General features: G+C 32.6%; 1 protein-coding gene across 6 annotated transcripts; it reads right to left on the bottom strand.

Moving 5' to 3' along the window:
- Positions 1–1,593: 1,593 nt before the first annotated feature.
- On the bottom strand, positions 1,594–10,971 carry LOC110116519 (E3 ubiquitin-protein ligase DA2L). Of its 6 annotated transcripts, none has more exons than XM_020850118.2 (10): positions 10,646–10,971; positions 10,476–10,528; positions 10,128–10,339; positions 9,933–9,984; positions 9,778–9,823; positions 9,610–9,691; positions 9,240–9,399; positions 9,032–9,134; positions 7,753–7,819; positions 1,594–2,540 (listed from the first exon to the last, which is right to left on the bottom strand). In XM_020850118.2, exons 3-10 carry the CDS (start codon positions 10,320–10,322, stop codon positions 2,022–2,024), a joined length of 1,224 nt encoding a protein of 407 aa, XP_020705777.1. In that variant the 5' UTR covers positions 10,323–10,339; positions 10,476–10,528; positions 10,646–10,971; the 3' UTR covers positions 1,594–2,021. The 6 variants fall into 6 exon arrangements, with proteins under 6 accessions (XP_020705777.1, XP_020705774.1, XP_028553602.1 ...); XM_020850115.2 differs by having other exon boundaries at positions 10,669–10,971; XM_028697769.1 differs by having other exon boundaries at positions 10,128–10,528.
- Between the last annotated feature and the right edge of the window lie 3,247 nt (positions 10,972–14,218).

Below are 14,218 nucleotides of genomic sequence, written 5' to 3'. Positions count from 1 at the left end.
GATTTAGATATCTTGGGTCTATTATTCAAAGTGATTGTGAAATAGATGGGAATATTATTAGAAGAGTTCAAATTGGATGGTTGAAGTAGAGGAATGCATTAGGCTTGTGTGATAGAAAAGTGCCCCTCAAACTTATGGGAAATTTTATAAGATGGCGGTGAAATATATAATATTTTATGGCGCAGAATTTTGACCATTAAAAGAGAATTATAAAATTAAAATTAAGTGTTGTACATATGAGGATTCTTAGGTGAATGAGTGACTTTACACTTAAAGACAGAATGTGAAACGAGTATATAATGAAAAGGTTGGAGTAGCTCCAGTGGCGCATAAGATTATGGAGAGTCGCCTTAGATAGTTTAATCACATAAAGCATTGGCCTTCACTTTTAATAATATATAATGAGAAAAAAAAAAAGATTCATATAACCGATAGCACATAGTGGGATAAAGACTTGATGCATTGTTGTTATAAAATAATGATTAAATTCCTAATATGTAATATAGTAATTATCATATTAATAACTATCATTCAATATTATTAAATAATATTGGAATATTTAGATGCTATATTTTTAATGACTTTTAGTTTATTATACAAATAACAACAACAATATACAAATAAATAGAAAAAATAAGTGAAGCAATGTAGTTAAAATTGAGAAGTATCTTGAAAGTTGTTTTATCATATTATATCATAAAGATTAAAAAGTAATTTCTTTTGCTCACAATATCTAAATATTAGATTATAAAATTTTATTGGTAGTTAAATTAAGTGTGACATAAAAATATTAAACAGGAATAATTTAAATGATAATTATATTATAATTTTAAAATTTATCTATTAAAAATAAGATAATTAAAAAAATTAAGTTTACATTTCCTTTTTTTTATTATTTCTCCCATATACTAAAAAAATATGCACTCAATCTCCATTCAGATAAATATAAAATTTGCATTTCATCTCTCCAAGACATTAAATAAACAAAATAATATATAAAATTATTCAATCACAAAAGGCTTATTTTTATAAAGCAAAGTGGTTCAGTACAAAAAATAAAGCTCACTTTACCTTTTTCTAATTATTATTCTGACCCTGCAGCATCACTCCATCAACACAGTACATCACCAGATTATTAATTATTTGTACTTGTCAACTTAACAGCAACATCCCACAAAAAAATCATGGTACTATTGATGTCCAACATTTGAAGAAATTATTCTTTGCAAACATCAGATCCAAAATAAATCAGAATATATTACATTGCCTAATACATAGCAGTACATAACACCGGTGCATAGCAAAAAAACATCATGATGCATCCTGATTCGTCTTAGAACAGCCTAAGATGTCTGCTCAAAATATTTTTTCAAACATTCAAGAGATTTTTATAAAATTATATATTTACTGTGTACTCTCATAAAATCTAGATGCATCTTACATCTGAACTTCGCACATAATAATCGCTCCAGCAATTGAGCACATATTTACAAGTGTGCCACAGAACTGATGAGCAAGTAGCCATTAAATTTTCTATTTTTTTTTTAGTTATAAATGCACTGCATAATATTTATCATGAAACTTTATAAGCACTAATGAAACAATCTAATCTTTAAAATCTCAGAAAAACCAACAAATTATTTCACAACATGTTCCTGTCAAAGTCAACAAGGCCCTTACAATTACAATCAAATTCACATCACCCACTTTCCTTTCTCTTCACTTTTCTTACAGAATGTATATCAAAACCTATAATAAGCTCTATTTGGTTGCTGGTAAACTGAACTGAAAGCTAGCAAATAGGTTTAACTTCATTGACATTGATAAAGCTCCCTGCAGCCTTCATGTTCACTAAGCATTCAAACAACCAGCTTTAGGATTTGTTTGTGATGATTTTTTTATTGCTTCTTAAAGCAGCTTTCTAGTACAAATATTTTAATTTTTGTACTAAAAAGCTGCTTTAAGAAGCAACAAGAAAATCGTCCCAAACGAAGCCTTAGAGACAACAAGATTATCAGCATCTATAACCACATCATTTCCAGAGAGTTCATCCTTGCTCCAGCTTCTGCCACTGAAACAGCCATGGTTAGCATCATTTGATCTTCAAAATTCTCAGGAACGACATGGCCGGAAGCCATACTAACTCCTTCTGCAAGTGGTTGTCTTGCCATTCCGGCGTCGGTTATGATGTTCGAATTCCAATGGCTTGGGTCTGCCTCTATGAGACTTGATCCATGGTTCATTATCATCCACCTATTCTGTGCAGGATTGGGTAGTCGAGTGCTCTGTTCAAGATCCTCGCTCCAGTTACCTACAGGAAAATTGGGTGGGCACTGTAGCATATTGGAGGAGCTCAGGCTCCCGCATATGTGCTGGGGCTCTGATAGATCAGCCATTGTGGAAGCCAAAGCAGTAGAAGGAGAAGATTCAGCTGGAAAAGTTGAATTACAGTTGAAGCAATCTTCTGAAAATAATGGTTGCACGGGTAAACTGTTGATAGTACAGGATGATGGAGATCTTTGCATTCCTTGTTCCTGTTCCTAGAGAAATACTAGATCAGATATGAACTTAATTTTTATGGTTTTTCCCATTGGCTGCTAAAAAGACTTAGGCTTCGTTTGGGACGGCTTTTTTGTTGCTTTGTAAAGTAGCTTTTTAATAAAAAAATTAAAATATTTTTAATAAAAAACTGCTTTAAGAAGCAGCAAGAAAACCGTCCCAAACAAAGCCTTAGCTATCAATGACTTTTTACCACCAAACACTCAAATCTATTAGCTTGATTAAAGTTATAGAATCAAAGATCCATGGTATCATATTATCACAAAACACTCATAATTAACTTCATTTTGACTCTCAGCATTAACATTAGAAGTTCTATCATCAACTATATCTCTATTATTTTGTATAATTTATGCAAGATAAATATAAATCTACCAAAATAAGATATTATTTTATCTTATAATAATATCAAGGAGAATTATTAGTACTACTCCAATTAATACTAGGCCAAGTATATAAAGTATACATCAATACACCTTATTTTGAGTATCTTATATAAGCACCTTCATGTAAAATTTAAGTAAAACCACCATTTATTGATCCTAAGTCCACATGAGAAATATTGACAGTTCATGCCACATTGATGTCCCATTAGAGAACTTAGGCTAAAATTAATGAAATAACTCCAAACTTATGCATGTATCAATACATAATCAATATTCATCTGAAAAAAATCTTGTAAGAACAACACAATTTATGTTAAGATAGAGAAGCAAAATAAGGCTAAGAAAGCCATTATTTCATTATATTGTAATTAATAAAATTTGAGGCAATCCTCTTTTGCTACCATATTATGTTTTCTCCCACCAAAATTCAACAATAGAATATCTAAGTTTGGGAATTCCCACCTCGAACAAAATTCCCAACCATATTCTCATGATATTCTCTAAATAAAAAGCCCAATACACTTATTCTCTTCTAAGGGTGAATTTAAGAAAGATCGGTATCAATGCATCATCAACATAGGCTTCATTTGGGACGGCTTTCTTACTGCTTCTTAAAGCAGCTTTCTACTACAAAAATAAATTTTAATTTTTGTACTAGAAAGCTGCTTTAAGAAGTAGTAAGAAAGCCGTCCCAAACAAAACCTTAGCGTCAAAGCATCAAAAATTGATATCAAAGCTCAATTTTCTTAAAGGATGAACATCTAAACCCTTAACCCTAATCAACCCATATCCACCAACCCCTACCCTAATGCTAACCATATAACATTAACCAATTGATTCATGAATCAATTGTATAACCCTTCAAGAAATATATTTCCCATAACAAATGCGTGATAATATGAATATGAAAATGGATTACTGTAGGAAATGCAATAAAAGTTTGGTGAGCCTAAGATGCCTTATGTCAAACCTATTGTTGATAAATAGCTTACAATGAAAAATAGATTGATTCACATATTCTTATATTTCTGATTGATCCATAACCAAATACGTAGGCTGTGTTCCACATACAAAAATGATTGGTTGCTTCCTCACTATATATATAATTCGTGTTATGATTGTTACCATCATCAAGTGACTAAGGGAACTTCACCCATTGTCTTGATATGATGAAGTTGTATGATGCATAGTGACATCCAAATTAAAAGATTTTGGATTATATTCTAATATTCAATCAGCAAAAGTCAATGTTCAAGAGATATTCATCAAATAGTTCCACCACCACATTCTCATAGATAAAAGACGAGCTATGCTCCCGTTGAACTCTTGATGAAGAAATTTTCTTGATCTTGTTAGATCCAAATTCATCCATGGATGATACCCAGCCTTACTAGCAAGCAACCTCTAAGATGAGAGCTTGAGAACTTAGGGCGAGTATGAAAAATAAAGGAAAAGATTTAGGAGATACGAGAGAAGAACTAAGAAACCAAAGTCTTCAAGAATACTTTTGAAGATCAATAGTGCTCCAAAAAAATCAGAAAAATACCTCTTTACCTTTTATTTTATAGAGATCCGGTGACTAAATAAAAAATAGTAAAAAAAGCATATCATTAATTGTGATTCATTATAGATTGTGCATGACACGTGTTGTAGCTTGATAGGTGTCTACGTGATTCTCCGTTTTTTACCTGGTCTTTGGCTCCAAGGCGAGTCACATGGGTGTAGGGGTGTAAGTGAGCCGAGCCGGCTCGAGCTCGACTCGTTTATGAGCTCGCGAGTCGAGCTTATCGAGCTCGCGAGTCGAGCTCGAGTTCGAGCTTAAGCCGAGCGCTCGCGAGCCGGCTCGTTAATTATTTATTAATTAAAATAATATATAATATGTATTATAATATATTAAAATGTATTAAAATATATGTTAATAAATAAAATAATATATAAAACATGGTACTCGCGAGCCGGCTCAAACTCGATTTTAATGGGACGAGCTCGAGTTTGAGCTCGTTTTTTGAGATCGACTCGAGCTCGAGCTCGAGTTCACTTTTCGACTAACAAGCTGAGCTCGTTACTCGACTCGACTTGTTTACACCCCTACCTGGGTGATTCTGCACGGGTGAGTCCTCAGGGCGTGCTGGCGAGTCTCTGAGTGCAATTCCTAGGTTGTTAACTGCAAAGGTCAAATCCCTCCAAGTTATGATAACCCCAGCTAAGATTTGGCCAAGTCCAAAGGACAAGGCTCTTAACCTCTTGAGATGCTCATTCCCTACAATTAATATTGGAAACTGGTACCAATCTAAGCAAAAGGCAAGTAGCTTTGAGATGATCCCCGGCGAGAAGGAGAGTATTTAAGAGCTTGGATGGATCTGTACAAGTTCCTTGTAGCTCCTATTGGGCGACTCTTCGACTTTGAGCCAGTTAAGTTCCTCAGCTGGCAAGTGCCCATGGAGGACACGGTGACTACTTAGGCCGAGCTCATGCCACTAAAACCAACTAGATTTGATGTAGTATAAATCATTTATCAAGATCATTTTAGATTATTTTATCATTGTATTTATTTTAATCATTTGGTTCTCCATATAATAGTGAATCAAACTCTCTTTTTATTAGGGTTAACTTTTATCTTATTTAATTGATATGATATATCTCTTTATTAGGATTTATCTTGTTTTAATTTTAAATTAGTTTTAATTATTTGTTTAAATTTATTTCCATGAACATGGATAAGAAAGGTAATATAATTCATTATCTTATCATGGATGAAATTTGATACTCATCTTAAATTCCCATAGGATTTATGTTGTCCACTTTATAAAAGTAGCAATTGTAGTAACATATAGTGAACAAATGCATACAATCTCTTGGAAATATTAAATGACCCAACTTGAATTCTACAAATATTATCCTCATCTATTTCACAATCAATCTGAACAATAGATCCAAGATATTTAAAACATGTACTCTTATTAATGACTTGATCGCACAAAGTAACAAACCTCGCACTAGATCTATTATTACTAAAAAAGATGGTAGCTTTAGATTAAAGGATGCTTGGCATGCCTTTAGATCTAAGAAGGAGATTACTAATATTTTTTCTATGCTTTGGCATAAAAGTATTCCTTCCACTGTGGTTATTTGTGTCTGGAGAATTTTGCGTAAATTCATTCCTACGTATGATAACTTAATTAAAAGAGATTTTATTTTGTCGTCCAAGTGTTAATGTTGTTATCATGTGGAGAAATGAGAATATGCATCATGTTTTTATATCTGGGCCTTTAGTTGTTAAAACTTGGACTTATTTTAATAACCTTTTAAATTAAATTGCTTCAATGCTAAATTGTCTATTAATGCTATGCTTAACTCTAGGTTTATTAAGTATAAAGGCCATATTAGAAATGTCATTCCTCCTTTTATTTTGTGACATTTATGGTTGGATAGAAACAATTCTCTAATTATTTTGAATCAACTATATGAATCCTCATTGTGCTAACTCCAATCGGGTATTACTAGTGATGATACTAATCTTAGCTATAAATAAATTAGATTTCATTAATTAGTCAATTACAATGACAATACGTTTCCCTCGTATCTAGAACATTTCTTTATAACTTTTGATTGAAATGATTTGCGTAATTGTTGGCAAGACTAACTTTTAAAAGAGAACTAAATTTCGTTGTTCACTCTCATAAAAAGGTTATAGCACATATATAATAGGACATTATTTTTTTAGTGATAGATAATGCTCTTTACATAAATTGTTCCTAAGATTCAGTATTACAAGTGAATATTACTTTTTATAAGTAATTATATTAAATGTTACAAGAAAATGGGCAATTCAAAATATAAAATAACAAAATAGTTCATATATAATAACAATAACATTACATATATTTATTTTTTAATCAATTTGACCCCTATTCTTTAAAAGAATATATTTTTGATCCATCATAAATTCCTTGGAACATTTAATGTTCTTGAGACTCGGCCTTGAACAAACAATGGAACATGACTATTCTAAACAAACAAATAAAGGAAGAGTAAGAGGGTATTCTTTTGTGTTAATTAGCCCAAGAAAAATCAAACAAAGAAATACAAAAATTAGTATTAATAAAATAGATCATTTAAAATAACCAATCATGTGTGTTTGTGTGTGCTTGGTGTGCTAGAGAGGGTTGATAGGTGGAAATGGGATCTAAGGGAGGATTTTCACCTAAATGCTTTAGAGACATAGGCCAAAGAATGTTGGAATTGGCCCAAAATCACCAAATTGTTATCGCACAACTGTAACGTTAAAAAACGAACATAAAGTTGATGGTTAAACAGCATAGGCTGTCCAAATTAAATTAGAAATGAATAAAATATCAAGAAAAAAAATTCATCAAAATTCATGAATATAGGGATATATGATGGTGGTTGCACTCATGGTATCCGTAATGTAGTTGCGCGCGAGAGGGGCTAGGTTGTGGATAAAAAATGATTAATGGAAAAAAATGAAGGTATTCTCAAGTGCTATGACAGTGCATTTAAGGCATAAAAACTGCTTAATGTATAGCACTTATATTATGTGGAGGAAGCTTTCTATTTAATAGAGTTACTTTCGCTAACATGCTTTCTCCTAAAACATGCTAAAAAACACAAAGTATCAGAGTATTCCTAAACCCTAAACAAGGAAATCAATCAGATCAATCTGTCTATTCCATTTCGTAGAAAGCAGTGTACAATTTAAATTTGAATGAAATGAAAGAAGAAGATTTTGACAATTAATGGGCTCAATATGTCCCGGAAGATAAGGACAAGCTGCATATGGATTCACCTGAATAGATTGCCAGATTGCTTGCATAATCATTCTGTTCTCAAGGTCCAGGTCAAAGTTATCTTCCCTGCATCATGTATATTTTATCAAATTAAGGAAAAAAAAAGTCTTAAGCTATAACGGTTAAGTAATCCAACTGCAGTGCATAAAAACAAAAGCAATAGAGATGGAATCATATCATAGTAGAGAATTTGAAATCCATAATCTAACCAAGTTTTTTCAAACAAGTAAAGAAAGTAGAATATGGCAGAGATAAAACTAAAGCCTAAACATTAATTATCGATACATAGAATTTAACATAGAATTTAATTTAAACTAAAATGAAAATAGCAAGAAGTTGCATAAATTACAGAAGTGATGCAACATTGACAAACATAAAAAAAAAGCACAATAACAGCTGCCACTTAGACTAAAAAGATTGACATAAACTATTACTATGCAGAAAATGTTGACAGAAGACATCGCTTAATTTATGAAATATTTGTTGGGATGGTTGCAAGGTCTTAATGCCCTGTTCTGTGCCTTATCACAGCTCCCATTGAGGTTTTAATTCTCTGAAACATTAAAACTACAATTATCCTCATAAGGCTATTGTTAATAAAAACGTGAGGTTTAGCATTCGGGTTAGAAATGTGAAGAAAAAGATGCAAATCAACATATGTGATTTCCACAACATAATTACCGACAAAAGTAAATATAGATGTATGAGCACATTTATGTGGAGATTTAACTAGAAAATATATGTAAATTAAGAGTGATAAAGATTATTAATAGAAGTGTAAAATAGAAGGTTTCTACAAAGGAAAAACTTGAAAACATCATAGGTAAAACAATCAATGGTTATGTACTAGAGTAGGTAGACAAATGATATAGACTTGATTGTCTTGAACCAATTATCTCTTAGAGTATGATTCGGCTCGAGAAGTCTTCAACTAGCTTGGAAAAGATATTTTGAACATAAGAGAAAAAGATAACTTTTGCTCACAAAGAGGCTTGCGGATGACAAGATTTGAGTGGAACTTAGAGAAAAAAAAAAGGTAAATGAAGTGAAGATGGTTTTGATGGAATAATCACAATTCACAAGGCATCATAAACTATCCAAAATTCTAAAGAATAAAACATCCCGACAACTCAATGATAAGTTGATAATATGCATGATCAGAATCTTAGGTGCTATTCTATAGAAAATGAAAATTTTCAAAATAACTTTAGTTTGGAGCCAAAGAGATCCAAGAAATAGTATGAACATAGAGAATGACTGGCATTTTTAAGTACAAACCGGTTCTGTATTGAGTGCGAAGGGCGTGCACTTATTGCCACACTGCATGAGCCTTGAGAGGAAACAGCCTCATCATCTTGAGATGAGTATCTGAAACATCTTGCTATAAGGATAAATAGTTATAAAACCCTTATTAGTTCATTTGAACTCCATTAGCTAAAGATAAAAAAACCACCCAGACTAACTAGATAAACACTATTCAAAATACCTGAATGAGAGCCAATAGACATGTCTTGATACTCAACTTCAGCTAGAGGCAGTGATCTACTTGATGAACTTGACTCTTCTTTTTTAGACAGTTTTCCCTTTTCATTTTGTAACTCCTTCTGTCTCATTCTTATTTGTGCTTCTATAATCCGCTGTTCTTCCTGCATAGTAAAAGTAATCCAAATAACTGACAGCCAGATAAAAGCAAAATTGCTGAATACAGCAACAAAGAGGATTAAGGTTTCATTTGGGATGGCTTTCTTAGTGCTTCTTAAAGCAGCTTTCTAGTATAAAAATTAGTAATAAAGTCGTCCCAAATGAAGCCTAAGTGAAATAACAAAGCAAATGATAAACAGAAGTGCAGAACTCACAACTTGTTCCACGCCCTTCTCTTCCTTAGATTTTGCACCTTTATATTCAACAGCATAGTTGGAGGTTTTGCAGAAAGGACATCTTAAGATGTTAAGTACACTAGTACCGAAATCCTTGATATGTTTCATATATAACGTACAAACTATTCAAAATAAGCGGAAGGATACTGTGAGGGTCTGGCAGAGTAAGACGGTTTCATCTGCAAAAAACACTCTGGCAAGAAGTAATTCCGCCATCAATGGAAAAAAAAATATATAATGTTAACATTAAGATATTCAATTTGATAGTTTTAAAAAATGCATTTATTGAATTTTTGTGGCACCTGTGCATATGCCTTTTGTGCAACATTTTGAGCGGTTAAGACTTGGGAAGTACTGAATACAAGATATTAAAAAAGGAAATATAAGAAAGGCAAAACAGGAACAATCACATTCCAATTTCCATGTTCACAAATTCAAGTGAATCAGCAAAGAAAAAAAGAAGCAACAGAGAAAAAATAATGAAAATAGTATCTTACCAGGAAACAGATGGGACATTCCTCAAGATCAAGCGTGCAGTCCTCATCATCTCCAGGATAGCAAGGAGCAAGCTTGGAATCAAGAATGAGCTTCCTAAGCTTCTTATGATCAATATCATGGAGCTGGTACAGCCCCTGCGGCCTAGTATACTTCTCATCAACCACCTGTCTCTTTCTCCCTATCTTGTTCCCCATCAATTTTCCCAACCAAACTGACTCCAAAGAGAGAAGTAAACCAATTAAAAAAATCTACTTTCTTTTCCCTCTTTCCTCACTTCATCGCATCCCCCAACAAAACAAGCAGAAAGCTCCAAAAGAAATCTATTTGCTTCTCCAACATCACATTACCCGCACGCCCTAGCCTCACATCCAACCGCGCCAAAGCCTGTCCATCCCGAAACCTGCAATACACCAGCCGAGCAACTCGTAAGACTGCTACAAACTGATAGCATAAACCCTAGTTCGCTTCTGCCGAGCCACTGAACGATAGAAAGCAAGGGAATGAAGAATCAACATACCAAGCAATGAAAAAAAAAACGACCTTTCTGCCGATAAATCGAGAAGTGCGGCGGGAGGAGGAGAAGATACAGTGAGAACGAGCGAACAACTGTAACCTGGCAGCCTGAGCCGGGAAACTTGAAGAGCGCCGCCGCCACCGTACAAGAAGTGAAGAACGGAAAGATCAGGTAAATGATAGGATGTGGCGATCCAGATGGAAGAAGAGAGAGAACAGAGAGAGGTCAAGGCACAGATTTGCAGAACTTTCTCTGCTATCAGAGCTTGGTCCTTTGCTTCGCTCCCTTCCACTTCCCTTTCTCTCTCCGGGAATCGCTTCGCCTATAAAAATATATAATTTATATCCACTTTTAAAACACGAAAATTCAAATATTATTTATTATTTTCAATATTATATATATTATTTAAATAAATTTTGCAATCAAAATTTCTCATTAAAAATATATAAATAATTTCAGAATAAGAATCAAACTATCAAAATATCTCATGAGTTTGAAAAATTATTACGTATGGTCATCAGACTATCCAGAGATGAATCATGATATGTCACGTCACCCTGTACATAACACCGTTACACAATAAAATAGTGATGTGGCTCGTCTTAATTTATCTTCGGACTTTGTCTGTCAACAACACCAGGCAAATAATCTCACGTGATAACTAATTTAGTCCATATTTAAAAATCAATTGGTCAAATTGATATTTTTATAAAATTCATAATTATTTTGATCATTCAGCAAAAATTAGGAAATTAATTTTCATTAAAAAAAATAATGGATGAAAAAAATGAATTTAATAATATTATTTTAAATATATAAATATATTATCTATAAATATTCATATACAATTGATTTATATATTTAATATATTATCTTATGTTGGTAGTTGAGATAATAAGCACCGTTTAGAGTTTTGTATTTTATTTTGTTTCCTTTAAAGGTTTTCGGGTCGGTTATCGGACTGTAGGAAAAGAGAGGGAATCGGGTTAACGGGTCGCGAGTTTGTTAAAGTTCCGATTTGCTTTTCATTGATTGCGGGAGATGGCGTGCAGGGTCGGTTTCGGACCAGCTGCGGCAGAGCAACGCTTTAGGGTTGTGGCCGTTGTCGTGTTGCGGAGGGCCCGACGTGACCTGTGATGGAAAACGAACTGTCTTTGGAAATTGGAGATGGGATTTGAATTGGTATAAGCGGGATTTACATTTCAAAAAAAAAAATTATTTATATATTTCATATTTAGATTTAATTATTTATAATTTAAGGTTTAGATATTTAAAAAAATAATAATAATAATACCCTTACTTTTCTTCATTTCAATATGTCGCCACAATGTTTATGTCGCTACGTTGCCAAACCTGACACGCTGATAATTTATTATCATGATCATCTTCATGTGCTGTGAGCAATGTGAGATATTTGAAGGTAGGATTCGTCGAGACCCAAAGTTCATTAACAACGTGTTATTTTTGTAAATAGTGATGCTCTTGCGTGCAATATGCAAATTAAGGTGTAGAGTGATATCCATGTAAATTCTTCTTTTTTATAGATATTATTGTGAGACGGGATATTTTAGGCGTTAGAGAGATGGAGTGTTAACGTCCCAGTTTCGTATGAAGATCCAGCACAAATAGATTAGAGAGAGCGACGCAAGAGCCATGAGAGACACCATAATTTTAAAATAGAAAACACTGAAAATGGACAAAATCAGAAGGCCCTACTCAGTTATTCCACTAGTGTTTGTTGTTGATTACAAGTAATATCCTTTCTCAGGGAACGGTGTTAGCACAATGTAGCAAATATATATCATATATAGCACATTATATGGTTATAGTTGAAGAATCCATTGATATGAGACTTGTTCTCAAGAGATGAGCGATGGTTGTTTGAGGGACCGTAGTCAGCGCGCAGTATGTCGTCGGAAGAAGTCGCAATAGAGATCTCTAGGACAATGTGATATAGCTTGCTAGAGAAAGGCTTCTATGATAGTGCAAGGAAAACAAAGTCACGATGAAGCTCGATATGCTAGCAGTACATGAATAAAAAATGGAGTTAAATTGGAGAGATATTCAACGATGAGATTCGTTGAGACCTAAACTTAATTAAGAAGGTTTGGCTTTTGTAAATAGTGAAGTTTGTGTATGAAATATACAAATCAAGATGTTTGAGTGATGTCAAATAATCTAGCATTATAATGGTGAAATTAGAAAAAGATTGAAGTAACTATCTTTGTTGTATTTTAAAAAAAAAGTATATATATTTATATAAATATTAAAATACAATTTAAAGTTTTTTTTTATTTGAGTTATATTTGATCTAAGCTAGGCTCAACTTAAGTATGAGTTATGTTGACTAATTAGCTTGTTGATTAACTCACTGATACATTGACTCTTTTTTTTCACTGATACGTTGACTTAGTTTAGTTTTCAGACTTAATTATTGAGTATAATTTTAAATGATAAATTAATAAATTACTATATGATTTTGATAATATAGTAAATGCTTTATATACATACCACTAGTTTTTTTAGGTATTTATGTATCTAGAACTTAAATATTTATATGTAAATATATATCATTTGTCTAAAATACATCAAAATATATGTGTTGGGTCCTGGAACATTCGCGACGGTAGAGTGATATAAAGTTTAGCGTCCTAGTTTTATATGAAGATCCAACACACAAACGGATAAAAAAGAGTGTAACATTTAAAAGAGAGACCATAATTTTTACGTGAAAATTTATGAAAAAAAAAAAAAAAAACACGTGGTCTAACCCAATTTGAATGAAAACACTTGTATCGGTGATTGGTTACAAATAATACCTTTCCTCGGATGAGTGTGTTAGCTCAATGTAGCAAATATACATTCTAGAGCTAATTCCAAGTCATGTTTGCATCAATATTCGTGCGCAATCAAGAAGATTTTTTATGACATATCAATATGTATGAAAGATGTGTTTTTACTTGCAATAAGTTACATTTGTGATAATTTTTATGTGGTTTAAAAAGTTAAGTGTTATACAAGTAGATATAAAAATTTAGTTGTTAAATATGTAAATAAATACGAATTTTGTGGTATGCACAATGCTGTGAAAACCGGATCAGACAACGAACCGGAAGAATGAGAGGTTCACAGGTCGACCGGACCGGTCGACCCGGGGTCGAACCGGATGACGTAATAATTAATAAATAATAATATCAATATATTATTAAAAATTCAGTTGGAATTATATTGCTACAAGCTTCAACAATTGGTGAATTTCAAGAGAAGCATGTTCATGAAGTAAGTGTGTAGTATATTGATATATTCATGCTTGTGTTATCACTACTAAAGTTAGCTTTGATGATAATTAATGTATATTCTTCCCAGACTTGCAATATTTAACTGTTACCACTTACCAGCACTCTGCTAGTTCATAAATGTACATATATCTATATATGAAGTTCAAAAGAATGTAAATGTCAAGATAAATTCTACAGAAGTATTCTGCCTAGAAATTTATTGAGTTGTTCCATATGAAGAATAAATCATATGAACTTAACTAATTAAAAGGCCAAATCTCTTTAATAATAATATGCC

The sequence above is a fragment of the Dendrobium catenatum genome, unplaced genomic scaffold, assembly GCF_001605985.2.
Source record: "Dendrobium catenatum unplaced genomic scaffold, ASM160598v2 fragScaff_scaffold_993, whole genome shotgun sequence".
In the NCBI taxonomy this organism is placed as follows: Eukaryota; Viridiplantae; Streptophyta; class Magnoliopsida; order Asparagales; family Orchidaceae; genus Dendrobium; species Dendrobium catenatum.
The sequence above is the reverse complement of the archived record's forward strand: the minus strand, read 5'-3'. Positions and strand labels throughout refer to the sequence as shown.